Source organism: Tiliqua scincoides, chromosome 5 (genome assembly GCF_035046505.1).
Source record: "Tiliqua scincoides isolate rTilSci1 chromosome 5, rTilSci1.hap2, whole genome shotgun sequence".
Taxonomy (NCBI): domain Eukaryota; kingdom Metazoa; phylum Chordata; class Lepidosauria; order Squamata; family Scincidae; genus Tiliqua; species Tiliqua scincoides.
The window spans coordinates 95,571,323-95,597,047 of NC_089825.1; the positions used below are offsets into that span (position 1 = coordinate 95,571,323).

The 25,725-nt window shown below is 44.1% G+C and overlaps 1 protein-coding gene across 1 annotated transcript; it reads right to left on the minus strand.

The window, feature by feature from the left end:
• Nucleotides 1-3,009: 3,009 nt before the first annotated feature.
• LOC136652417 (vomeronasal type-2 receptor 26-like) lies at nucleotides 3,010-25,725 on the minus strand. The gene is made up of 9 exons (XM_066629356.1): nucleotides 25,721-25,725; nucleotides 23,587-23,878; nucleotides 20,749-20,961; nucleotides 19,457-19,552; nucleotides 17,959-18,070; nucleotides 17,535-17,715; nucleotides 11,094-11,385; nucleotides 6,445-6,571; nucleotides 3,010-3,902 (listed from the first exon to the last, which is right to left on the minus strand). The coding sequence occupies exons 1-9, from the start codon at nucleotides 25,723-25,725 to the stop codon at nucleotides 3,010-3,012; spliced, it is 2,211 nt and encodes a 736-aa protein (XP_066485453.1).

Here is a 25,725-nt window from a genome sequence, read left to right on the forward strand (position 1 = left end):
AGCAAAGGGACATTGTTTTAAAATGGATTTGCTTTAATGCAATTTTTGCCAGCCATGTGAGTTCTAGGAACAGAACCCTCAAAAATAATGAGATTCAACCTGTAGGCTGAATGTATTTTTGTTTTGTTGATTAATAAGGGCCCAAGCCTATCCAGGGCCGGCCCACCACACACAGAGGTGCTGAGGCAGTACGAAATGCATGCTATGGGCTAGCTGAGGACCGGGCATCTTGGGAGGCCTAAGTAAAGTCCATATATACAAAGAGCCACAGGAATGGCAGGGCAAGGTTGCCATGACCCAGTCATCTCCTGGGTTGTAGTTGGGGTGCAGAAGGAAAAAGGCCTTGAAGGTTAACTCAGAGAGAAGGCTGTAGTCATAGCTGATTTCAGGGAGGTAAGCAGGGCAAGGGAACTAGAGCTTCTTTCCTAGAAGAAAGGGGATGTTTCTTTCTTTTGAGGGGCAGTTCCCAAAAAGATAGTGGGCTACTACATGCTCACAGAGTGGCTTTCCATGTGCATTGAAGGAAGGGGATTTGGGAAGAAGGGAAGGAGCCTGAAAAGAGGGGAGCAGCTGGTGAAGCGTCTTGGGTGCCGGTTTGGCACAGTGGTTCTTGGGTAGCAGCTGGACTGGGGGTCAGTGGTATCATTAGGGTTGGCATCAGCCAGTGCAGTAGGCCAGCACTTCTCCCCCATAATGGACTTCCTCCCATACAGTAGGTGGGTTAACATTCCAGGTAATGGGCATGATAATGCACCATTGCCCCACCCCACAGGTTTTCTGGCTATAACGTTTGCTAGAATAATTTTAGCGCAGGTTGTTTCATTGCATTCTGCAAGAAATTATACATCAAATGATATATAGCATGATATGATTTGAAAATACCATGATTTTGAAAATTTTGGCCAGTAGTGTGTCACCCCCCTGTGCAGGACACCCAGTGCAGCCTGCACCCCTCCTGGTGATGCCACTGATGGGGTGCTTCATGTAGCACAGGTTGGCCAATGAACCACAAAGCCATCAGCAAGGGAACAAAATGTGGAATGAATAACAAAGATCAGAAACAATGAAAGGCAGGAAGCGTCCTGTGATTCACAATGCTATCAACTTTTTTTTCCGTAGAAAACGGTGGGGTCCTCTGTAGGTTGAACTCATCAATCAACCTTTTTTGTGACTTCATGGCACTTTATTGCTCATCCTTGGCCCTGAAGGAGTACAAAAACCTGTGTAGATGACTGTTGTAATCCACAAAAAGAAATATCCACAATTCAAAAGAGGATGAGACTTTGGGTTTGTTCAAAGAGCAAGCATTGAGTTGCTATTCATCAAGCACGGGGGGGGGGGGCAAACCCCAGCCTTGGGGCCATTTCCAGCACTCAGGGTCCCCCAATTCAGCCCACAGGGATCCCCCAGTCTCCAATGAGCCTCTGACCCATCAGAGACTATTGGAGCCCATGCTGGCCCATGACTTTTGGTTATGACTGCCAGACACGAGCTGCGGTCCACGTTAGAGCATGGCCTTTTCTAGTCTCATGTCTAGTCTCTAGTCTGATTTTCTGCTTTTCCTTGGGCATTATTTTAACACCCACCCACCCCACATCGCCTTATGCCTCCAAGTGTTTCTGGCTTGGTCTGTATATTTTCACTGTGCAAAAGGTGTGCGGCAAACAGTTCATATTTCTCATGTGGTTCTACATGCCTGTCTTATCGTTCTCATGTGTATTATAAATAATCTCAGTAAAATTCATTCATTCATGTAAGTTCTGTCTCTAATGTATTCATTTATGTAGATGTATGTAAATTTATTCAAATTTGAAATGTAAATTAATTCCTTTTCCTCCAAGCACCCGACAGTGTCAGAGAGATGCTGTGGCACTCCAGCCAAAATGTTTGCCCGCCCTTGATCAAGCAGACAGTCCAAAAGAGAATGCTGTATGAGCCCAAACACCATTGCTCACAGTCATGATGGGAAATCACAACCGTCCTGTACAGGCTGTCAGTCTGAATCATCATGTGTCTAACAGCATTATGACTACTAAACAGTGAAGAACTTACAAATAATTGTGCTCATCTTTAATTGGAGGCTTCTGAAAATGGATTGGAGCCATGGTAAGATGTATGAGAGATAGAACGCCACCAATCATGACATCTCCTGGCCTGTATACCTTGCGCCCAAGGGCTCTTCTGTCATCACATGTGATGTATGTTTCTTCCCAACACAGAGAACAAGGGAGAAGAAGCAGTAACAGAAGTAACAACCACCAGATGATATCCATGCTTCCCATGGTCATGGCAACATGCTTGCACTCTGTCCGACCCTGCTAGAGTTACCTCTGTGACAAGGATCTTGCTCAAACCTAATGCATTTCACTAAGGAATCACAAGAATCGGTGGTCAGACGTTTTCCACTAAAACACTGTTGACTAAATTACTGATTAAATGTACTGCGCTGTGGAGCGATACCCCAGCTCTGAGTGGCCATTCAGCACAGGAGCGAGTTCAAAATAAAAACCACTTATGCTTTTAATCTGGATTTTATTATTGGTTACTGACTGCACAAGGAGGAAAATAACAGCGATTTGGATAATTGCCGAGTAGAGAAAAATCTCCCAGATGTCATAGGTAGTCTGCACAACTGAGAAAAATAACATGAGTAAGAGGCAATCAAGCCTCTGTTCCTTTTAATGGGTTTTTAATGGAAATGTTTGTTTCATAGTGCACCAGTACGACCAGGTGTACATCCATCTTGTGTGTTAATTGTTCTGCCTTCTGGAACAAAAATACAGTCAGTTGGACTGGGGGGGGGAATCATTCACCATTCACAATGTACAGGGAGAGCCGCCCATTTGATTGCAGGATGGAAGAGAAGCAGAGGGATGCCCAATTTGATTTAGCATATTTGATTAGCCAGATCAGCTAATTGCAGTCATGAACAGTGGTGATATCAATGACAACAGATACAAAGAAAAAAGTCCAATATCTATACTCTCAGAATCTGATTTAAAATTCACTTTACTTTATTCTCCATTTCTTGAGGTTATAATCTGTTCTAAAAACAATAATGTAACATTTGGGAAGAAAGATACAGACCAACAGTGAAGTGTTGGAGGCTAGGATGGCAAAGACCTCCACAGCCATTACATACTTCCCTTTGGTACTCAGGTAAGCAGGAACAAAGGAAATCCAAACACTGCAAAAGACCAACATGCTGAAGGTGATCAGTTTGGCTTCATTGAAGGTGTCAGGCAGTTTTTGGGCTAAGAAAGCAACAGTGAAGCTGATAATGGCCAGAAGGCCAATGTAGCCCAGTACAGAGTAGAACAAAGTGACAGAGCCTTCATTACATTCCAGTATGATTTCCCAAGCCTGGGAGTGCATGTCAGTGTCTGGAAATGGAGGTGAGGTTGACAGCCATACAGTGCAGATCCCCACTTGAATGAGGGAGCAGGACAGAACAATGGAGTTGGCCACTTTTTCCCCCAGCCATTTCATCATGTTGTTGTCTGGTTGAGTGGCCATGAAGGCCAAGACCACAGTGATGGTTTTTGCCAACACACAGGAAACAGCCACAGAGAAAACAATGCCAAAAGCTGATTGCCGGAGAAGGCAGGATACTTTGCCAGGTTTGCCAATGAAGAGCAGGGAAGAAAGGTAACAAAGTAGGATGAAGCTAAGAAGAATGCAGCTGAGACTTTGGTTGTTTGCTTTGACAATGGGGGTATTCCAGTTCTTCATAAAGATTAGGATCACTAGACCTGTCATCATAGTAAAGGAGAAAGCCATGGAAACCAAAGTGATCCCCAAGGGCTCTCCATAGCTTAGGAAGGTGACGACCTTGGGGATACACTGGTCTTGGTTCTTGTCTGGATATTGCTTTTCTGGGCATTTGAGACAATGAACTGCATCTGAAAGAACAGAACCGATTATTTCTTGTATTTTTCATCTACTTTGTCATGAAACTCCAGTCCCGTGTGAAACACTGTGCAATAATCCAAACTTTGGTAAATAAAAAGCACAACCATGTCTGGACAAGCATAACCAGGTCTGACTGAGTCAGAAAACCTGGTGAATCAGCCGAGCTGGGGAGAAGTTCCCTGGGCTGCAGTCAACCCCTGGACATTTATTTATTTTATGCAGTACATTTTATACCCTGCCTTTCCTCCACTATATGGTTGTCCAAGGCAGCTTATGTAAAATCAAGAATAACTTCATCACTTTATCCAGGTGTAAGATTGGGGCATCCCCAACCTTTAAGGGGTGTGCAACCTACCCAGCACAGACAAACGCATCACCTCAATGTATCTCTTCATGAGGAAGGCCTCTGTTTGGTCTGGATTTAATTTCAGCTTTTAACTCCCCATCCAGTCCCTTGCTGACTTCACCAGTTGAAGTTATGAACAGCATCTCCAGTTGGAAATGGCAGGGAGATGCAGAACTGGGTGTCATTACCAATCCCAAGCTCTTTCCCTTCTTTGTCCCAGAACCAGATGGGGTAGCTTAAGCACCAAGCTGCTACTCAGCAGTTGTAATGAATTGGATGGAACTAAAAAAGTGGAGCTCAGAACAGACAAGCCAAAAATGCTTTGGGCCAGTGTTTTTCAACCTGTGGGTCAAGAACCACTAGGTGGTTCGCAAGTCAATTTCAGGTGGGTCCCCATTCATTTAGACTTGATGCTACCATGGGATGTGACTGCATTTGGGGAAATGTTCCAGACCTGTGCTTTTAAGAAGCTACTATGTCTATTATTTTAACAATGATAGTAAATGGGACTTACTCCTGGGTAAGTGTGGATAGGATTGCAGCCTAGGATTGTCAACAATTTTCCTGCTTGGTGATGTCACTTCCGGTCATGACATCACTTCTGGTGGGCCTCGACAGTTTCTCATTCTAAAAAGTGGGTCCCAGTGCTAAATGTGTGAGAATCACTGCTTTGGAGAGATGGTTCAGCACCGGAAGAAGGTGGTGTTTCAGTCTGCTGGGGATGAGGTTGCAATGTTCTTTCAAGAGAAATTCACAGCTTGAAGCTACTGTTAGATTCAGATGTAATGTTAAATGCTCAGGTAACATCTGTGGCACAAGGTGTCTTCCACCAGGTATGGCCCTTTCTAGACTGAGATAACCTTGGCACCATTGTTCATGCTCTGGAAAAAACCTAGGTCAGATAATTGCAATGCATTGTACATGGGACTGCCTTGAAGATTGTTGGCTTCAAAATGTTGTGGCCAGATTGTTGATGGCACTTTCTGGTTTGATCATGCATCACTAGCCATGAAATATCTGCACTGATTTCCACAGGGCCAGCTTTAGAAACTGCTGGGCCCAATGCAACACCTTTTTCATGTCCCATATGCCCCTATTATTCACTGGGACAAATGGTAGGCATGCCCAGGGCTAATGATGCCTGCTGCAAAGTGTGGCACCTGGAAGTAGGTGGCAATGAGGTGATGATGTCACTGCCCACTGCTTCTGGGGGGGGGGGGATTTCAGGCCAAGGACACTGGGGCAGGTGGAAGGGCTAACTAGTGCAGGCATCTCACTCACTACTCTGGCCTTGTGAGAATCAACCGATGAGTGAGGTGCCAGCTGTGGCTGTGGTTGATTCGCTCACCCTCCAGCGTGGAGCTTGATTGGGCCCAATCGATAAAGTTGCCCTAAAGCTGGCCCTGAGCTTCTCGTTTGTTTCTTGGCACAGTTCAAATTTGAAGCTCTGAATGCCTTAGACCATGGGTATTAGAAAGTCCGCTTTATTCCCTATGAATCTGCCCCACCCATTTGCTAGATTTACTTTCTCTGAGTCATTCCAGGAGTAAAGTATGTGGTGACAGGGAACAGGGAGTTTTCAGTGCTCGTACTCCATCTATGGGATTCCCCCACCAGGAAATGAGATGGTGGACTAGTACATAAGCATCATTTAGATAAAATGATTTTATTCATCAAGCCTCTTCATGGCTGATGTCCTGTTTTATGAAGGGTTTTTAATGTGCTATTTTATTGCATTGTTTGCTAAATTCTGATTGCTTTTACATTGATTGGCTTGTAGTGGTTTTAAAAATGTATTATTTTGGCTCATAGCAGCTCATTTTCTGCCTTCTGTTCAAAAGTGATTATGACTTTTTTGCTTAAATGTACATTGACGGGAAATGGCAGGGGAATTCATATGCTGTAAAAGTGTCCCATCTATGCAAAATACATTGGCCTCTCCAAAAAAAAAAAAAAAAAAAAAGATCTGACAGATCTATGCCCTTTTGACTTCCTGGCGCAAAACAGATCAGCTTCAGTTCACAGGTAAGTGGACAACATTTCGTGAAAGTTTTCTGCTCTTAGAAATTATTAGTAATACATAATTCAAACATTAGGAGAAGAGAATATGAATTCATATGTTAGAAGGTTTGGACAAACAAATGTTTTGCCAACATTTCCAGGCAAATTTGTGCACTGCCACTTACCTGACTGGTTAGAAATCCTGTCTCCTGGACATGGAGTACAATCATAGCAACAAACCGGTCTCCCCTCTCGAACCATCTTACTATATCCAAAATGGCAGCTTTCAACACATGTTGAAGGGGGGGGTGTCTAAGAATCAAAGACAGGGAGATCAGTGATGCTTTGATGACCACCACCACAGGCATCTTTCTCTTTCAGTGATCTTCAGCATGTCAAGCACTTGCCTACCTCAAGCCCCAACTTGCACCATGGAACTTTACGTGCTGGGATCCACCTGAAATCTGGTTGCAGGTTCCTGGAATGGGAGCAAATCAGGATTTAATGGCTGCCATGATATCCATGAACCAAGGTGGGCACTGAGGGGGACTCTTCCCCCTCTACCTAATCCCAAGCAGGGAGGTCTACTTTATAAGGATATAGGAATGATATACAGGATGTGGGGAGACAGGAAGATAATGCTGGGATGGATTTATTACTGGGTTGTCATGCACAGATGCAACAGGGCAGGACAGGGATGAACTGACTGATCTGAGTTTCAGGACCATTTTTTTTTTTTTTTTTTTCTGGCCTCAGCTCACATTGACATACTGTTGGGACTAAAAATCCAGGGCTGATTGTCACTTCTCCCTATAGTATGTCTCTGGGCTCAGGCTACCATGGTTCAGGTTGGGGCAGATACAGGGTTTGGGAGTGGGGGGGAGCTTTAAGTTCTTAGGGCCCCTTGTCTCTTCTTTCCTTTTCTTTCACTGATCTACATCTTTCATCTTTATTCATTCATGGTTCCATCTTTCTGTCTCTGCTGCTTCTCTCTCCCCCCTCTTATCACTGCTTTTCTCTTCTCCGCCTTCCCTCTCACCTTATGTTGCTCTCTCTCATAGTCTCTGCTCCATTTTTCTCTTTCTTTTGTCCCACTGAAATGTTCTTCATCCTTCTACTGCCCACTTCTTTCTCCCCCTTGTTTCTGTCCTGCTTATCAGCTCAGCTCTTGTTTCCTCTGACTTTCCCATCCTCTTCTGTACATGTTCCCTTCCCTTTTGTAGCTGCTGCACAGGTTATGCTGTCCCAATCAATAAGAGTCAAGGCAGCTGCATTGCTGGCCTGCTCTTGCAATTCCTCACTGTCAGTGGGGATGTCATTACTGGATGAGATAACCCAGCAGCCCTGCACTACCACAATCAATTGTGACATTCTGAAGAGCTGCATATGACAGCCTGTCCCTGGTAATTTCTGCCATGTCTCAAATGGCAGGACACCTGTTGGATTTTGTGTTTACTACTGGCCAGATAGGTGGTAATCTGAACATGGAGGAGATTCAGATCCAGACTGGATGCAGAGATTGGATTATCAGTCCATTCTGAATAGAGTTGTACTTCTTCTGCAGGACTGAGTTTGCATTTTGGGTGTCCTCTTCACTACTCCTGGATAATCAGGTGGTTGAAGGTGGTTAGAGGGATGTTTGCCCAGTTTTATCTGGTGGCCAACCATGGCCTTCCTGAATCAATCGGACATGACTACAGTTAGGTCCTGTTTAAAGGTGTTCAAAATACCTTTATTCTGTGCCAGCAGAGGATAAGAAACACCCAGTTTAGTTCAGGCTAGAGGAGATGGGGATATTTATCTTATGCACATGTACTGAGTTCTCAGACAACAAGTTCCACAACTCTAAATTGGTGCATTTTATTCCTACCTGCTGAAACTTGCTATTCCACACAATGCTCTCATCACTGATTGTGAACTCATGACTTGGTGAACTCATGACTCATGACAGGTCTTTCCAATTTGGACCTTAAGAAAGGATTGATTGGGGAAAGTGACCCAGTTGATGCTATCAAACCCAGTTGAAAATTCCTCATGGGTAAACCAGACTTCGTGTCCAGCTCCATTGTTAAAGTGGGCATTTCTTAGAAAAGAGTGCAACTAGATTGGGGGGAAAAATTATCAGTCCATTCCTTCTGTGCGCATGGTACACTAAACCACTGAGCGTTTGACCAACAATAACAATGGAAACCTTACGAGAATAGGTTGTGCAAATGCCCCTGATCTTCTTGTCAACTCAGTACCATATAGAACATTTCCACATCTCTGTGAATTATTTTGTTTTTCTACCCTGAGGTTTCCAAATAGTTTGGTGATAACAATGTTGTTGGATTTTTTTAGCCACTAAACATTCAGCTTTCCTCCATTATGGATCTCCAAGTGGCATAACTGGGGTTCCCAAGAGATCAAGGCCCTGGTCAGATTCAGATCATATTAGTTTCAGGAAGCTGTCTGTCTCATGTGACCTCAGACCAGTGTCTGATAACATGGTTTCAGCCACAACAACTATAGTCTCAAGCACCATTAATTCCCACTGAGCTCTGTCGCAGCTTTCTCCCTCATGTTTGGGATTGCACTCTAGCACCCTTAACAGTCCACACATACTGGTCTAGTTACAGCAGCGGGATAGAGTTCCACTTAACTGGCTATATGGCAGTGGACACAATGTGCCACTAGCAACTATTTTAGAGCCACTGCCACAAACAGCAATGGTGGCCCACTACCACAGCCAGCGACCTGCTCCGGAGCAAGTAAGCCAGCACAAGGGCAAGAGATGGGCAGACCAGAGCCTGGGTCACCAAGGGTGTTTCAGGTGGGAAGGAGGTAGTTATTGATGGCAGTAGCTCAGCTGATATGCTCTGCCACTTTCCTAGCCTTAGTCCATCTCCTTGGGCCCACTCGGATGTGCACCAGCCAAAGCATTTGCCCAGGTCTGAGTAAATCCATAAGAGGAGGATTCCCTTAAGAGAACAAACATTCCGTTACTTTCCCTACGGTCCCTACAGTCCTCTGTGACTTTCTCCCACCCTTGCAGGATGTGGCACACACACCATTGCATTGGCACTGGTGGTGGGAGATAGAATTGGAATGTAAATAATTAAACACGAGGAATTTACCTGCCAAGGTTCTATATGCAAATATTCGCTTTTCCCACTCTCCAGCTTTGTGCGTTGTCTAGACACATATGTGGCATGCAAAGCATGTGCTATAGCATAGAGAGCATTATAAATATGGTAGCTCTGACCAGTCATTTCCATGTCAAACCGAGACTGAGGCAGGTTCTTCAGCTTCTCCTCTCCTGCACAGTATTCACAGCCTTTTTGATTCCCATTAGTACAACACCTGAATGCCCTTTGCATGAAGAGACAGAGAAAGTTTCTCAGCGACTTATCAGATGGAAAGTTCTGGAGGAAATCCTGGAATCCTGGGACAGAATCTGTGGAGAATGAAAAAGACAAAGCACCACAGAAAGTTTTTGTACTGAATCCCTCCATGCCAAGATCTTTGAGAAAATCCCACTGAGGTGGTGTGAGCCAGACTTTCTCTATATGGGACTTGAGTACAAATTCAGTATAACGTAAACTTGATGCTAGAGCACCTAAAGACTGAGAATCCCCATTGACAAGAATTACATTAGCTAAAGTCAATGAAAGTGTTGAACGTAGATTTAATATGTGTTGATAGTAACGAAGCATATTAACATTCTTGATTATTTCAGACTTTTCCAAGAAGGCAATGCAAATACCACTCTGGGCAAGCAAAGGCGTTAATATCTGCAGAAAGCTTTCTCCACTATCGTCATCTGAAACAATGAGGCCAATCCACGTCCATTGGAAATGCAGCAGAAGACGGACCATTCCAGTGTGGAGAGTTCCTTCCCTTGGTGCATTCCAGTACTGGTCTCATATGCACCATAGGTGAGCTAGTTGGAGGAATGTGGCTCATTAAACCTTTGAAAACTGGTATCCAATGGGTGGAGTCTCATATGCACCATAGGTGAGCTAGTTGGAGGAATGTGGCTCATTAAACCTTTGAGAACTACCTGCAATTCTCCAGACAAATGAGCTTCTCTCCAATATAAAGATCCAGACTTTTGCTTAAGAATTATATTTTGAATAGACTGAACAACGTATGATTTTAAAAATAAGTGAACAAACAATATAAAACAATATTTTTAAACATACTGAACCATCACGTGTGCACCCTCATCCTCTTGCCCCCCTTTGGGGGGGGGCAAATCTATACCATAGAAACATATGAAGGAAACATGGTAACATGGTTTTCGTATCAAATCATGTATAGAGATGTAAGTTGGGGGGGGGGAGGTTATATAAGGAACAATGTATACTACCCTGAGATCCTTGGAGGAAGTATGGCATAAAAATGTGAAAAATAAATTATAAAGTACAGTATATTGGATATATACTCTACATCAATGAAGTCCCACTCTCATCCAAAAAGATATTTACAGTCTAGAAGGGAGCTAATTGTTCAGACAGAGATTTCAGTTTTAAAGCATCATTCATTTCTGGCCTCCAAAAAGCTTCACAAACTCAAATAACAGCCACAGTACCAATGCCAGGTTGCTGGAATCCCTGGGGTAAATGAGTTTCCCAGGATCCCTCTTTCATGCACTGGTGAAACCCTGGACACTACCAGTGATTCCAGTTCAGGGATTAGCTTATCTAGGTGTGCCTCTGAAATACATGGGCCTATGGCCAGTGCCCAACCTGGCTAACCCCTAATGCCAGTCCTGACCAATCACTGTGAGAACGTCAGAGGATAAGTGAAGGGCAGTAATACTTAATCCACCCATTAATACAAATGGACATACCTGCGGAATCTTGAAGAGGCTCAAGATGGTGGCCATTTGGATGGCATATTCCACAGTGAACCCTGCAATGACAGACATGATATTCCCTTTCTCGCCACACTTATAATTGGGGACATGCCTTTGCTCTTTAAAAAGTAGTTCCAGGATGGTCTCATATGTGATCCTTTCATTAAAGAAGTTGTCATAAAGGTTAACCCCCAAGGTTATGTTGGGCAAGAGGTTAGGATTCTTATTGATCTCATGGATAGCAAAAGCAAAGGACAGGACGTGCTGATAATTTTTAGGTTCCATACTGCAATGAGATTGAAATTGACAGTTAGACATTAGAAATTGAGAGTTAGAAAGTTAAAATTAGTGAGAATGTCTATAGCATTGTCACCAAACCATGTGTTTAACTGCAGTGAAAACTTCACCCCCTAACCCAATAAGAAAAGGAGGCAAAGATAAGTAGGGGGTAAAAAATCAGAGGAGTAAGGGCCTGATCCTAAGGACCTAGTGCCAGCCTTCCGCTGGCACTGAATGTCACAAATGTGCCATAAGGCATGCCTGCAAGACTCACTGGATGTCAATGCTGCCACCAGCTCAGTGCCAGTCCACGGTGGCCCAGCACTGACTGGAGGCCCGCTGCATACCGCCCGGACCTCATCCCTTGCTCCGGACAGCAGAGAGGTGAGTGGGAGTAGGGGGAGGTGTTCTGGGATGGGAGAGGGTAGGAAGAACATGGGGCAGTGGAGGGAGTGGGGCAGGAGGGGGGTTGGAACCAGCAGAGCTCTGCTCTGCCTGAACCAGAACTCTGCATCAAGCCTCCTGGCCTGACATGGGGCCTCTCAACTCTGCGCCAGCTAAATAGTCATCGCAGAGTTGAGTAGCCCCATTGTGGGGCTTGCTCCCTTACCCAGGGGAAGGGAATGGGTGTCCCCTTTCCCCAAGGAGCTGCCAGCGGCTGCCCAGTGAGCATTGGCTGCAGCAGCCATTTTGGTGTCGCTGTTCCTCTGGCCATTAGGCAGCTCAGGATTGGGCTGCCCATCTTTAGTTCTTCCTGTAGGAGAGGAGTTGTTCATTAGAATAGGACAAAAGTGAATGGTTGGGAGGCGTTACTGTTTGCAAATCCAGCATGTGATCCATAAAAAAATTAAGCACTCTTCAGTCTCTGTAATTTGTTGATTTCAGGAAGTGATTCTTTTGGAACAGGGACAGCCTGTGCTTTTTGTGATACCACATAGGTGTGTCAGGGTCCACCTCCTCTTTCCAAATGCATGAAAGGTAGTGGGAATCCCTAGCAGTGGAAATTCAAATGTACAGAACAAGAGGAAAGTGTGATACAAGGAGAATGAAGAAGAGAATAGTGAAATGTGATGGACATCTAGCAGAGATGTACTTCCAAGGAGGTTGCCTTCAAAAAGTGAGAATCATGCCCAGAGAGAGAGAAAAAGAAACACGAAGAAAAGTAAAGTATAAAAATGTCTCCAATAGAATCATAAGAGTTGAAAGGTCACCACAAGGTCATCTAGCATCTACAGGTCCCCCCAGCCTGTAGCAGGAAATTCTCCTAGAGCATCTCCAACAGGTGCCTTTAAAATCATCCAAAGCAGGAAAACTTCCAGGAATGCAGATGATCGGTAAGATAATGAGGGAAGGAAGCTTGCAGAGGTTATGGAGATTGAAGATAAACTGAAGGAATTATTTTCACCCGACTTCATGACCAAAGATTTAGAGCACATGCCCATACCTGAACCGAACTTCTCAGGAAGGGACCGTGAAGAATTGAGTGAAATCGAAGTGAGAAGGGATGAGGTGTAATTAGTCTGTGGAACACCTTGCCACAGGATGATGTCTGTCCTAGATACCTTTAAAAGGGGATTGGGCAGATTTATGATGGTGAAGTCCCTCACAGATTACTAGCCATGATGGTTAAATGCAAACTATATGTCTCAGAGATAACCTATCTCAGAATGCAAGATGCATGGCAGTGAACAACAGGATGCAATTGTCTTGTTGTCTTGTGTGTTCCCTGAGGCATCTGGTCAACCTCTATGAGATACAGGAAGTTGGGACTGGATGGGCCTACGTCCTGATCCAGCAGGACTATTCTCATGTTTGTATGTTCTTATGTGTTTTTAGGTTCTAGGGCACATGGGAAAATCACTGGGTCTGTATGGCATCCACTCAGGATTTCAAAGTGAATTATTTTCATTTGTCTTCATAATCAGAAGATGTAGGGCAGAACTTGGTGAAGAGGAAAAAGGAGAAGAGAAGCCAGCAAGGCAGGGACCTCCATCACTTTTGCTCCGCATCCACTTTCCCTGCTGCGGGGAGCCCTGCCAGAACACCAGGCTCCACGCACCCCGGGAAGGCTGCAGGAGGCTTGGGTAAGTTCACCCAAGCCCCTGCAGCCCCCTGAGCGGTGTGATCCTGGGGGTCGCACCGCTGCCTTCCCCCCACCCCTGTAAAGACTTACTGGCTCTCACTCTCCCAGAGAGTTTGAGAACCACTGATCTATAGGATTGTGCTGTTAATGAATTATGGATAGAAATAGAACTGACCCCAACTTTCTCAGTCACTTCAGGTCCATGATGTTTAAATTGGCACCTGCTGAAAATCCACCCCTTTGCAATTCTTAGAATCCCTAATGCTCATTTGGTAAAATCATTACAGCTCCCAAACAATAAAGAACTTACCTAATACTCATCATCTTCATATCTGGTGGTCTCTGAAAATTGCTTGCAAACAAATGAGGATGTAAAAGAGATAGGACCCCACCAATTATAGTGTCTCCGAGCTTATAGAGATGATTTTCAATATGACAATCAGCATACATAACCTCAGATCAAACAGATGAAGGAAGAAGTAGCAACAACAAGAGTATAAACAACCACCGGGCTGCAAATGTACTTCTAACATGCTCAAAGCTGCACACCCGCATTCTGAATTTCAAATACTCCCACGCTAATATCTGCAGCAGGTTCCTTGCTAGCCTTTCTCAGGAACCACACAGAAGCAGAATTAATGTTCACAGAGATTCTGCTTGGAAGTTTTTGTCTGTGGCATGATCTCTAAAAGAGATGCCTGATTAATTCTGAGTGGAGGTTGACAATAAAGTAATCTAGATGGATTTATTTATTTTTCCTTTTTAGTTGACTGATTGTACAAGAAGGGAAATTACAGTATTCTGGATAATTACAGGGTGCATCCCATATGGGATGTTCAGAATGAGAAACATGTATGTTTGTGAGGCTTGAGTGGGGTGAGAGTTTGTTGGAAAGGTAAAGTACCTTTGCCATGATCCATATTGTACCCCTCCAAACCTCTCCCCAGACCTCCAAATGGCTACTGCAGCCTTTCCCAAACTGTGGGTCATGACCCAGTGGTGAGGTGAAAGCCCATGTGAGGTAGGTTGCGGGCTTTGCCCTCCTGCCCATCTGGTTCCAAATCAGAGCCATTCCAGAAGCATTAGCAAGAAGCCCAGGACGCTTCTTCTGGGTCATGCCTACACCAGCAATCCACTCTGTTAGCTTCTGTGGGGCTCCGAATGGCCAGCAGAAGCCAATTCTGGTTTTCAAAGACAACTTTCAGTTTGCCTCTGAAAACCAGAAGTAGCTTTCAGAGGTTTCTGTGGGCCTTTCTGAGGTCCACAAAGGCCAGCAGGGTGGGTCGCTGGCCCAGCATGACCCAAAAGAGGTCTCCCCAGCACCACCAGGAGCATCACAACCCATCATGGAAGACTAGATAGGTTATGGCACTGTTAAGATGGGGAACCTACTGCATATCAGACATGTTTGTAAGGAAAGTGGTAGGACCTAATTACACATTGTATTTGTGAAATGGCCTTGTTGTTTTTAATTAAAGAAAAAAAAAACAGCTGGGGAGGGGCATGAAACAAAGCACAATTGCACTGGGAAGTTAGGGGGCTTCAGGAGGTCACACCTGCTATGTTTCCTTTCTCAAACACACCAACTAGAAACAGGGCCATAGCTGGGGCTTTGCCCCCCCCAGTCAGCAGTTTGCCCCCCCCAGCATTTTTTCCAAACCTGTCCTCTTTATCTAATCTGGCGTCAGTTGGCGGTGATTTGAAGCCCTTTTTGCAACACTTTTTGTGCACAGGAAGGTGCTTCTGGCAGGGATTGGGGAGGAGAGAGAGTGCATGTGTGTAGAGTGAGTAGAACAGGGTCCGGGGGAGGGCTCCTTGAAAGTTATGACCTCTGGTCACCCTGCCCCCATCCAGAGCACATGGAGAGTGGGTCTGTCAAGAGCAGCTACAAGAAGGTTGGGAGAGATTTCTACTTGAACTGGCTGGGGGAAGGGAAGGTACTATTTCTTCTACTGTGGAACATGCTAATTACTATAATGGTACTGCTGTGGGGGGGGCAGGGAGAAATGTTTCTGTTTGGAAAAATCATGGGGGCAGATTCTTGCCTTTCAGATATACTTTTAAAATTAATGGCTGCTGCTTGGGGGCTGGGGAGACCCTTTTTCTGATGGGAGAAAACATGGAAAGCATTTGAGCTAAAGAGAACCAAGAACAAGTGTGGGAAAGGTTCTAAGCAGGGGCGGATCCAGGGGAGGCCATGGGTGCATACCCCCCCCAACTGTCCTGCCAGCAGGGAAGGGCACCTGTCAGGATGGAGAGCAAAATCAGGTGTCAGGGGAACACCCACTGGGCCGGTGTCAAGGAGATTGGCTGGAATGGGAGCCCAGGTCTACTGTCCCAGCAAACAGCCACCAAGGCTTTAAGCTCAATCAGGAGCCCAGCTCTACCCGAATAGGTAGACCCGGGCTGCACGTCCAGGCAGGACCCAAGCCCCATCATTTCTCCTATGTGGTGTGGAATGGAAGCAAAGCACCCAAAGCGTTGTCTTTTAATATGCACTTTTCCCTGCTGTTAAGAATAGCACACATAACACAATTGGGAGCAGAAGAATGGCAAGGGCAAATTCTCAAAGTCCGACAATCTGACCTGACAGCTCTGCTCCATTTTGCATGACTCCCCCTCCCCACACGATTTCAATGGCAATAAATACAAAGGGACAACTATATGATTTATGCACTTAGCATAAAGGGTGATGTGGCCCTTAGATTTCATCAAATCTCAACTCTCTGCTGGAAAAGTTGTTGCATGAGCATGAACAATCCTAGTGTGTGGCAATGGTCACTGGTGTGGTATTCCTCAAATGCTCATGATCTTATGGATGCTAACTGAATTTGTTCCTCTCTTGACCACAATGATGGGACAGGGAAAGTCTTTGTCATCCTCTGCTTGGAGGATGGGATACATATAGAGGGTCCATTTGACTTGGCATGCACATGAATAATGACTGCCTGCACGTCATGTGTTTTCAAGGGGGTGAACTGGATCAGGACCATGATGTCGGAAAGGGTATATTGACCAATCCTGTAGTATTACGTTCTGACTAGGAGGGAAAATGGAGTGTGAGAGATTACTGGAGGAAAAGGTCTGTTGTTCAAGTTAAACAACAAAGATATTCCATCCCCCATGGAGAGGCTTTTGCAAAGGAAAACAAATCTCATTTTTATGTAGAAACTTGATTTCAGATACCAGTTCTCCAATTCTGCTCAGCTTAGTCCTGATTATGTCTTCTTGAAATCAAGTTCACCGTTGCATCTTCAGGAGCTGTGACACATAGTTTGGGAACCACTGCCTTAATGTATTATCCAACCAAAGGTTATAGTAACTGTGAAGAAATAAAATGAACTTGCATCTTTGAAACAGTTGACGATATTCACATTCTATTATGTTTTTCTACTGATTTTGCACAACTTCACAATTCAGTTCTACCACCTCAGCACATTTTGCAAGAGGTAACTGTTTTGACCTTGAATCGATCAGGTATATCACTATCCTGTAGTGATAGTGTAAAGGCCCATTTCTTTTTTCAACATGCATGGCAAGATTTGCCGGTTGCGAGAATGAAGGAAACAAGAATGCAATCAGACAGGATTGCCTATAATGCAAAACTTTAATAGAATGTTTTACTACCATTTTACCTGTTCTTTACTAGTACTTTGCATTCAATTCTTGCAACATTCTGACTTCTCGGTTACACTATCAATGTTCTTGCTGAAGAGTTACACATGAGATGCAGTTCTGGATGGATTTGGCCACACCGCTATGCAAATTCCAAACTACATGGCCTAGATGAAATGACCAATCCATTTCTTTGTGCTTCATGAATGAATGGCTACCTATCGAAAAATTTACCTACAAAATCAAATCAGATTGAACCATTACTTTTCTCTAATAAGAATTTCTTGGAGTTGTGATTTGTTCTTAGAACAAGAATGTAACACTTGGGGAAAAAAATACAGGCCAGTAGCCCAGTGTTGGAGGCAAATATGGCAACAACCTCCATAGTTATGATGTTTTTCCCCTTGGTGCTCAGGTAAGTAGGAATGAAGGAGATCCACACACTGCAAAAGACCAACATGCTGAAGGTGATCAGTTTGGCTTCATTGAAAGTGTCAGGCAGTTTTCTGGATAGGAAAGCGACAGTGAAGCTGATGGTGGCTAGAAAGCCCATATAGCCCAGAGCACAGTAGAAGATGGTGATCGAGCCTTTGTTACACTCCACTATGATTTGACCAGCCTGGGAGTGCATGTCAAAATCTGGAAATGGAGGAGAGGTGGACAGCCATGCAATACAGATAGCCACTTGAATGAGGGAGCAGAAAAGAACAATGGCATAGGCTGTATTTTTCCCAAGCCATTTCCTCATTCTGTTTCCTGGCTGTGTGGCCATGAAGGCCAAGACCACAATGATGGTTTTTGCCAAGACGCAAGAGACAGCCACTGAGAAAATGATGCTGAAAGCTGGTTGCCGGAGAAGGCAGGAAATCTTCCCAGGTTTACCGATGAAGAGTAGGGAAGAGAGGTAGCAAAGTAGGATGGAGCTGAGAAGAACACAGGTGAGGTTCTGGTTGTTGGCTTTGACGATTGGCGTATTCCAGTTCTTCACGAAGATCTGCATCACCAGAACGGTGATCAAAGCCAAGGAAACAGCAAAGGAAACTAAAAGAAACCCAGTGGGCTCTTCGTAGGTCAGGAAAGAAAGACACTTGGGGATACATTGATCTTGCTTCCTGTTTGGGTACTGGTCTTCTGGGCACTTGACACAATGAATAGAATCTGAAAGGGACAATCACAGCATTTCTAGCTCAGTTGTATCATGTAATCAGAGTGCAAAGGAAATGTTGGAGCAGGATGTCTCACTTTCCCTTTTCAGCAATGGCTACAACCCTATGTAGGTTTGTCACCTTTACTTGTTTGTTTATTTCATTATTAGTTCTATAGTTTAAAAAAAAATCACAAAACAGGATAACAATATAAGTTCAACACATCCGCAAAAAAGTCCAGCAATCAGTAACTATTTAAGCCACCATATCAGAATTTAGTAACTAAAGTGATTTAATAGACTAGGAGCACAATCCTATTCCCTGGCATGCTATGACAGACAGATATGCAAAACAGACACACACTGGATGCTATGGGGAGAATCTGAAGTCAAACGAGAGGTAAATAAAAAATATTTTTACTTATCTCTTAGTAAGCCTACAGATTACCTGTGGGTCTCCTCAGATATATGCAGTGGCATCACTAGGAGCTGCGGAGTGCGTGAACCACATGGGGTGTCACTGCCTGGCTGCCAATGGGTATCTGCAGACCTATGCTGCCTGTCTACCTGGCATAAGTCTGAGGAGCTTCATGTGGTGTGTCAGGCCAGCAAAAGGGGGTTAGGATCCCAATGTGCATGACTGCCACTGAAATCCATCCCTTTCTCCTTGGACTGCTGCTTCCCATTCTGCTCCCCTGATCCTCCCCTCAGTTGCTCATGAAACCACCACCCCCGGGTGACCAGATGTCCATCACCACAAAAAAAGGACAAGGCACCCCAAAATGTAGGACTTCCAAGAAAATTGTAGGACATGATAAAATGAAAGCTAAAAGAAGTCATGTGGTTAATTTAGGCCCAAATCCTAACCTACTTTCCAGCTCTGCTGTAGCACTGCCAATGGGACATGTGCTGCATCCTGCAGTTGGCTGGCACTCACAGAGGCCTCTTCAAAGTAAGGGGATATTTATTCCCTTACCTTGGAGCTGCATTGCCCTTATGTCAGTGGATTAGGTGAGTTAAAAGGGTTAGGATTGAGCCCTTAAACACTGTATTATTTATTATTAAGTTTAAAATTATATTACATATAGTTTATTTCATTCCAAGAAGGCTCTGTGCTGCCTGCTCACAGGGAAAAGGAGGACATTTAAGTTATTTTCCAGAACCCGAGGATAAAAAAGAAATGTCCTGGAAAAAGAGGACATTTGGTCACCCCGCCCCCCCCCACCATGACATTACTTGCTCAGGGGTAGCCTGGTTGGCCACAGGTGCATTCACAGGGTCTTTGGCTGTTTGCGTTGGTGGTCCCTCGGCACATGCCAGTAGCACACCCTTCTGTGGCAACAAACCAGGAGTTATGCCAATGAAGCATGAGATTTGCTGTCGTAAAAGTCCCCAGTAGGAATGGGGGCAGAACATTAGCAACTATAGCCAGGAAAACATGTTTAATGTCGCTCACTGGTGTGGTTAGAAATCATGTCTTCTGGGCATGGAATACAATCATAGCAACACAACGGTTGTGCCTCTCGAACGGCCTTCCTGTGTCCAACCTGGCAGTTTTCAACACACATGGAACTGGGTGGCACCTGGAGAGATAAGTTCATCTATTTCAAACATTTTTATCCTGGCAGCTGACAGTGCTTATTTTTCTGCACATTAGTTGTACTCATAGTAGGCTGAGAAATAAAGGGAACTGAGCTCTTGATGCCCACCTATACGGTCAGGGAAATTTCTGGTTGCAGGTCTTTACATCTTTCCTGTTCCTGCTTTACTGTCTTACTGTTTTTCACTGTTGCCGATGGGGTTGGTCTATGGGTGGAGGAAACTTCATTTCTGAATAGGATCTGAAACAGGGTGACCAGACATCCTCTTTTTCCAGGACATGTCCTCTTTTTTAGCCTCATGTCCTGGAAAATAACTTAAATGTTGTCCTTTCTGCAGTGAGCTGCCCCTGCAGGAAGGGTACAGCCTTCTTATGATTAATAAATTTTACGTAATTAATTATAGGTAATATAGTTTTAAGTTTAATAATAAGTAATATAGTGTTTAAATTAACCACGTGAAATCAATATATGAGTGTTTTTAGCTTTTTTGTCTTACTTTTTTGATGTCCTACATTTTGGGGTGCCTTGTCCTCTTTTGCGATAATGACACCAGGTCACCCTGGATCTGAAGGTGTGAGGAAGTTTGATGTGTGTTCAACATCAACCTAGGCATGAATGTCTTTTTTCTGTTGTATACCCTGACTTCCATCTTCCTTAGAGATTAAGGCCCCAGTCATATTGTGAACTTTTGCTGCCAGAACTAGCGTTCCTTCACAGTGGCGTGAAAACTGGGCCACTCTTGCACACTACTGGACTGCTGCTGCAAACGGCAAGAGTGCCACATACACAGTAGCAACTTCAGGAGGGTCGTCAGCTTCTGGTGCATTGGTAGTGAGGACAGGCTATTAGCAGGGAGGTGGAGTAAGAGGGAGTGCTTGAGCACGCTTTATTCAGTTGTGAACCAGGGGTGTACAGGAGAGTTCGTACCTCCTTGAATTTGCCATTCCACACTACGGTATCATCTCTGATGCTGATCTCTTGACTTGGAAAAAGCTTCCCAATTTGGATCTTAAGGAAAGACTGATTCGGGAATGTGACCCAGTTGATGATATCCAATTCAGACCACAATTTATCGTGTGTAAAGAAGACTTCGTGTCCAGCTCCATTATTGAAGTGGACGTTTTCCAGCAAAGAATGCAACTAGTTTGGGAGAGAATACAGTTTAGGACACAGAGTTCATTCCCTCAAAATGTCTACACTGCTATAGTGTAGTACCTTTCTAAAAAACACCCCCCCCCAAAAAAAAAAAAAAAATTATATCCAAAGTGTATGGGGGATAGAGTTGGGAAATGAGCCTCATTGTCCTTTTCACATGACCACCAGCACAACAATTGCATATTGGTGAGAGTTATTGTATTTGGTCCTCTACCCCAGCAGCACCCAAAGTCACAACCGCTTTCCAAGAAGAATGCAGTCCCCGTTCAGACCTCAGCTTTTTGTTCTGCCTCTGCTTGGCTCCTCTTTGGGGTAGATCTGGGCACCAGGATACTCTTTGCAGTTGCATCTGCTGCCTGGTGTCCCAGAAGGCTACACAACAGGACATTCGGACAGATGCGACTGCCTGAAGTGTCCTGCTGCTCAGATCCACCCAGAAGAGGAACTGTGCAGAGACAGAATGAAATGTCCACTCAACAGGCAGTCAGATCAGTCCAAACCCCAGATCTGGCCCCAGGGCCTGCTCTACCCTAAAAATTCCAAGTGGTTTCCTGGTCACAATAGTGCTCTGTGGTTTTTGTCACCAGACATTTATATTCAACCCCTCTTCCAGTATGGATCTCTAACCGGCATATATGGAGTTTCCAAGAAGTCTCTCATCAAGGCAGTGGCCAGATTCATTTTTGCTTTGCTTCAGCAGGTCAGCTGCCCCACATATTTTCAGCCCAGATCCTGGGGACATGATTTTAGTCACGATAGCAATGCAAGTCTAAGAATCGTTCCTCAGAAACATGAACCATTGAACTCAGGAGCAGTTTTCTTTCTATTACCTGTTTGGGGTTGGATCATAAACCATTCATTACAATGAGAACACACCTGCCATGGTTCAATAGTCAAATGCTTGGATTTGCTTATATCCAGTCGAGTTCTTTTTCTGGATACGTATATAGAATGCAAAGTGTGTGTGACAGCGTAGAGAAAATTGTAAATATGGTAGCTCTGACTGCTCATCTCCATCTCAAAACGAGACTTGGGCAAGCTCTCCAACTTATCTTCCTCTGTACTGGAAGAATTGCAATACTGCGACTTCCCATTAAGACAGGATCTGAATGCCTCTCTAAAGAAAAAGCAGAGAAAATGTGTTAGGGACTTATCAGGTTTTAAATTCTGGAGGAAGCCCTTGAATCCAGGGACAGAGTTAGTGGGGGCAGAGAGTGACAAAGTCCCATTGAATGTTTCTGTGCAGAAGCCATTCATTACAACTTCACTGGTGAAATCCCATTGAGGTGGCATGATCCAAACTTTCCCTACTGTGGATTCCATCGTAAATTCAAGGTGATATAAAGCAGTTGCTAAAGCATACAATGACTGATGGTCCCCATTCGCAATAACCACATTGACATCTGTCAGTAGTAGTGTGGATTGTATATGTAATATATTTTGAAGGTGATGATCCAAATTAGCATTCTTGACCATTTCAGATCTTTCCAGGAAGGCAACACAAATGCCATTCTGGGCAAGCAAAGGTGTCAGGATCTGCAGAAAGCTTTCTCCACTATCGTCATCGGAAACAATGATGCCAATCCACGTCCATTGGAAATGCAACAGAAGTCGGACTATTCCTGTGTGGAGAGTAGTTTTCCTTGGTGCCATCCGGTACAAAGAAGGGAAATGGTTTCCAGTGAGTTGTGTCTCATATGCACCATAGGTGAACTGATGAGATAAATGCATGTCATCCAAACTTTGAGAACTGACTACAGTTTTTCAAACCAATATGCTTCTCTTTAATATTAAGAGCCGAGCTTTAACATACTGATTACATTTTGTATTTACTGAACAATGTGTCTTTTTAACATGAGATTCTCAAGTTAAGACTTTGACATACAAATTGACATACAGAGAGTTTTCAAACACGATGGCCAAAGGGAATCATATTCTGAATATGTTGAAACGAAATGACTCATAGTGAGCTTTTGTTTTACTTTGTAGTGTATGTCATATACATAGTAAAATAAAAACTTGCACTCTGTGGATCATAACCAAATAGAAGTAGTTTTAGCTATGTGCCATGGGCAGCCCAATCCTAACCTGCTGGCCTGCCCTGTATTCAGTGTGGGGTTGGCGCTCAATCTGGGGCAAGGGGAATCACGGTAGCAATAGAGGATGTAAAGGTAAACTTTGCTATCCTTACCGCTCGCAGCCGACCTGGTCCCTTGCTGGCACATGGGATGTTGTGGAGGCTGCACTGGTGAATTGTCTTGTGCTCCAGCAGGGGATAGGATTGGGCCATAAGACAAAACAATCAAAGTACCAGACTATATCATGAGATGCTATAATCAGAAACTTAGCTTTGTGGGGGGACGGGACTATTTTTAAGCACCTCACCTTCATTCTTGGTAATGTAACAAAGCCTTCTGATTCTAACTGTTGTAGTCATACTAACTAGCCTGAATAACTTGCTGAGAAAGGGTATAATTGGAAAAGACTGACTGCACACAAATCACCACCACCCCACTCCCCAGAAGGTTTACATCGTGTGAATGAGATCATATCACAGAATACATAAACAGCAACAGGACTGCATCCATACATCAATACAAATGTGCATACCTGTGGAATCTTGTAGAGGCTCAAGATGGTGTCCACTTGAATGGCGTATTCTACAGTGAACCCCGCAATGACAGACACAACATTCTCCTTATTACCACACTTGAAATTGGGTGCTTTCCTTTGCAGTCTGAAGAGTAGATCCAGAATGTTTTCATATGTGATCGTGCCATCAAAAAAGTTGTCATAAATGTTAAACCTCAGGGTCACATTGGGCAAGAGATTGGGATTCCTATTGATCTCTTGAATGGCGAAAATGAAGGACAGGACATGCTGATAATTTTTAAGCACTATCCTGCCATGAGATAGACAGTGAGACTTAAATATTTAGAGGCAATGTCCATCACATTGTCACTAGCATCACATGCACATGTACACTGCAAATCCCATTCCTAACATGATGAGAAAAGGAGGTAAAGATAAGAAGAGCAATAAAATGGAGGCAAGAGAAATGTAGGTCTTCATGAAGAAGTGAACTTACACATTTCGGGGGGGGGAAAGGAAGGTTTGGGGAGTATATTTACTTGCAAGTCTTGGATATGATGCAAAAATATTTAAGCACAATTTAGTCACCATGATTTAAAAAAGACTACAGTCCTATACACAATTTCCTGGGAGTAAGCCACATTGAACACAATAGGACATACTTTTGAGTAGGCATGCAAAGGATTGTGCTGATATTGATTTTTTTTTTAACGATCATAGGGCTGGAGCAACTTCCTTATGAGTAGAGGTGAAAAAAAAACAGTTTTATTTTTTCCCCACAGATTTTGGTTTTTTTCCCAAAAGTTAGCAGTGCAGAAAGTGGTGTTGGGTGTTTTTATTCAAAAACACCTAACTTATAATTACAAATAATAATTAGATAATTATAAATTAGAATCACTTTAAAAGTGTACTTGGTAGGTGAAATAGGTGGTATAGTGTCAGCAGCACCTTCTGGCAAAGAGCATTATGATTACCGAACAATAGAGAACTTACGTAAAACTTTTTATCTTCCTTTCTTGTGGTTTCTGAAAGTTGTTTGTGAACATATCAGGCCCTATAAGAGATAGGACCCCACCAATTATAGGATCTCCTGGCCTACCCTCATTAGTTTCGAGGTTTTGTACAAAATCGCATTGACTAGGCATATACTTCCAAGAGATAAAAGACGGTAGAAGCAGGAGCAAAAAAAAACAGTTACAACCACTGATTTGTAGATGCATGTTTAACCCAGTCACAGCTTAATGCCTGCATTCTGAACTACAGTTCCTGCTATACCTATTTCACTGGCAGACTCCTGAGCTGAACTGGCAGTCTCATGAAAGCAGAATTCATGTTCACAGAGATTCTTCGTGAAAGCTTTTCCCTATGTGGTTACCTGAAAAAAAAAAAATAGTCTGGTTAAGGTCTGCTTGCAATGGAACTATTCCCAGAATTCTGACTGGCTGCTCAGAATCACATCACCTATGTTTTGAGTCTGGATTTCTCCATTGCTATTGATTACTGGAATGAAAACAACAGTGATGGGATAATTGCCGGGTAATTAAGTGCTTCCCTGATGGTCTAGATTCTCTGTGTGACCCAAAAAAACATGTTTGTGAGACTCAATGTAAACTGTAGGGGTCAATCTGATTTGGGATTGTGGTGAGAGGCAGGGCACCTTTGCATGGTCCCAAATCGTACTGTGCCCCTGCCCTCACCAGCTGCTGTAGGTGAAATAGGTCAGACAATGACAATGGCAACCTTCAGTCTCGAAAGACTATGGTATCGCGCTCTGAATGGTGGTTCTGGAACAGCGTCTAGTGTGGCTGAAAAGGCCAATTCGGGAGTGACAATCCCTTCCACACTGGGAGCAAGTGCAGTCTGTCCCTGGCCTGTCTCCCTGGCTATGGGCCTTCCTTCTTTGCCTCTTAGCCTCAGACTGTTGGCCAAGTGTCTCTTCAAACACATGGGAAAGGCCATGCTGCACAGCCTGCCTCCAAGCGGGCTGCTCAGAGGCCAGGGTTTCCCACCTGTTGAGGTCCATCCCTAAGGCCTTCAGATCCCTCTTGCAGATGTCCTTGTATCGCAGCTGTGGTCTACCTGTAGGGCGCTTTCCTTGCACGAGTTCTCCATAGAGGAGATCCTTTGGGATCCGGCCATCATCCATTCTCACGACAT

What these genes read in the sequence shown, in the direction of transcription:
- LOC136652417 (XM_066629356.1), bottom strand. An exon ending in GCCTCTACAAGATTCCACAG is followed by an intron (nt 20,962 to 23,586) that starts GTATGCACATTT and finishes CTCCCAAACTAG; the next exon opens with TTGCATTCTTTGCTGGAAAA. An exon ending in GGAATGGCAAATTCAAGGAG is followed by an intron (nt 19,553 to 20,748) that starts GTACGAACTCTC and finishes TTGTTGCCACAG; the next exon opens with AAGGGTGTGCTACTGGCATG.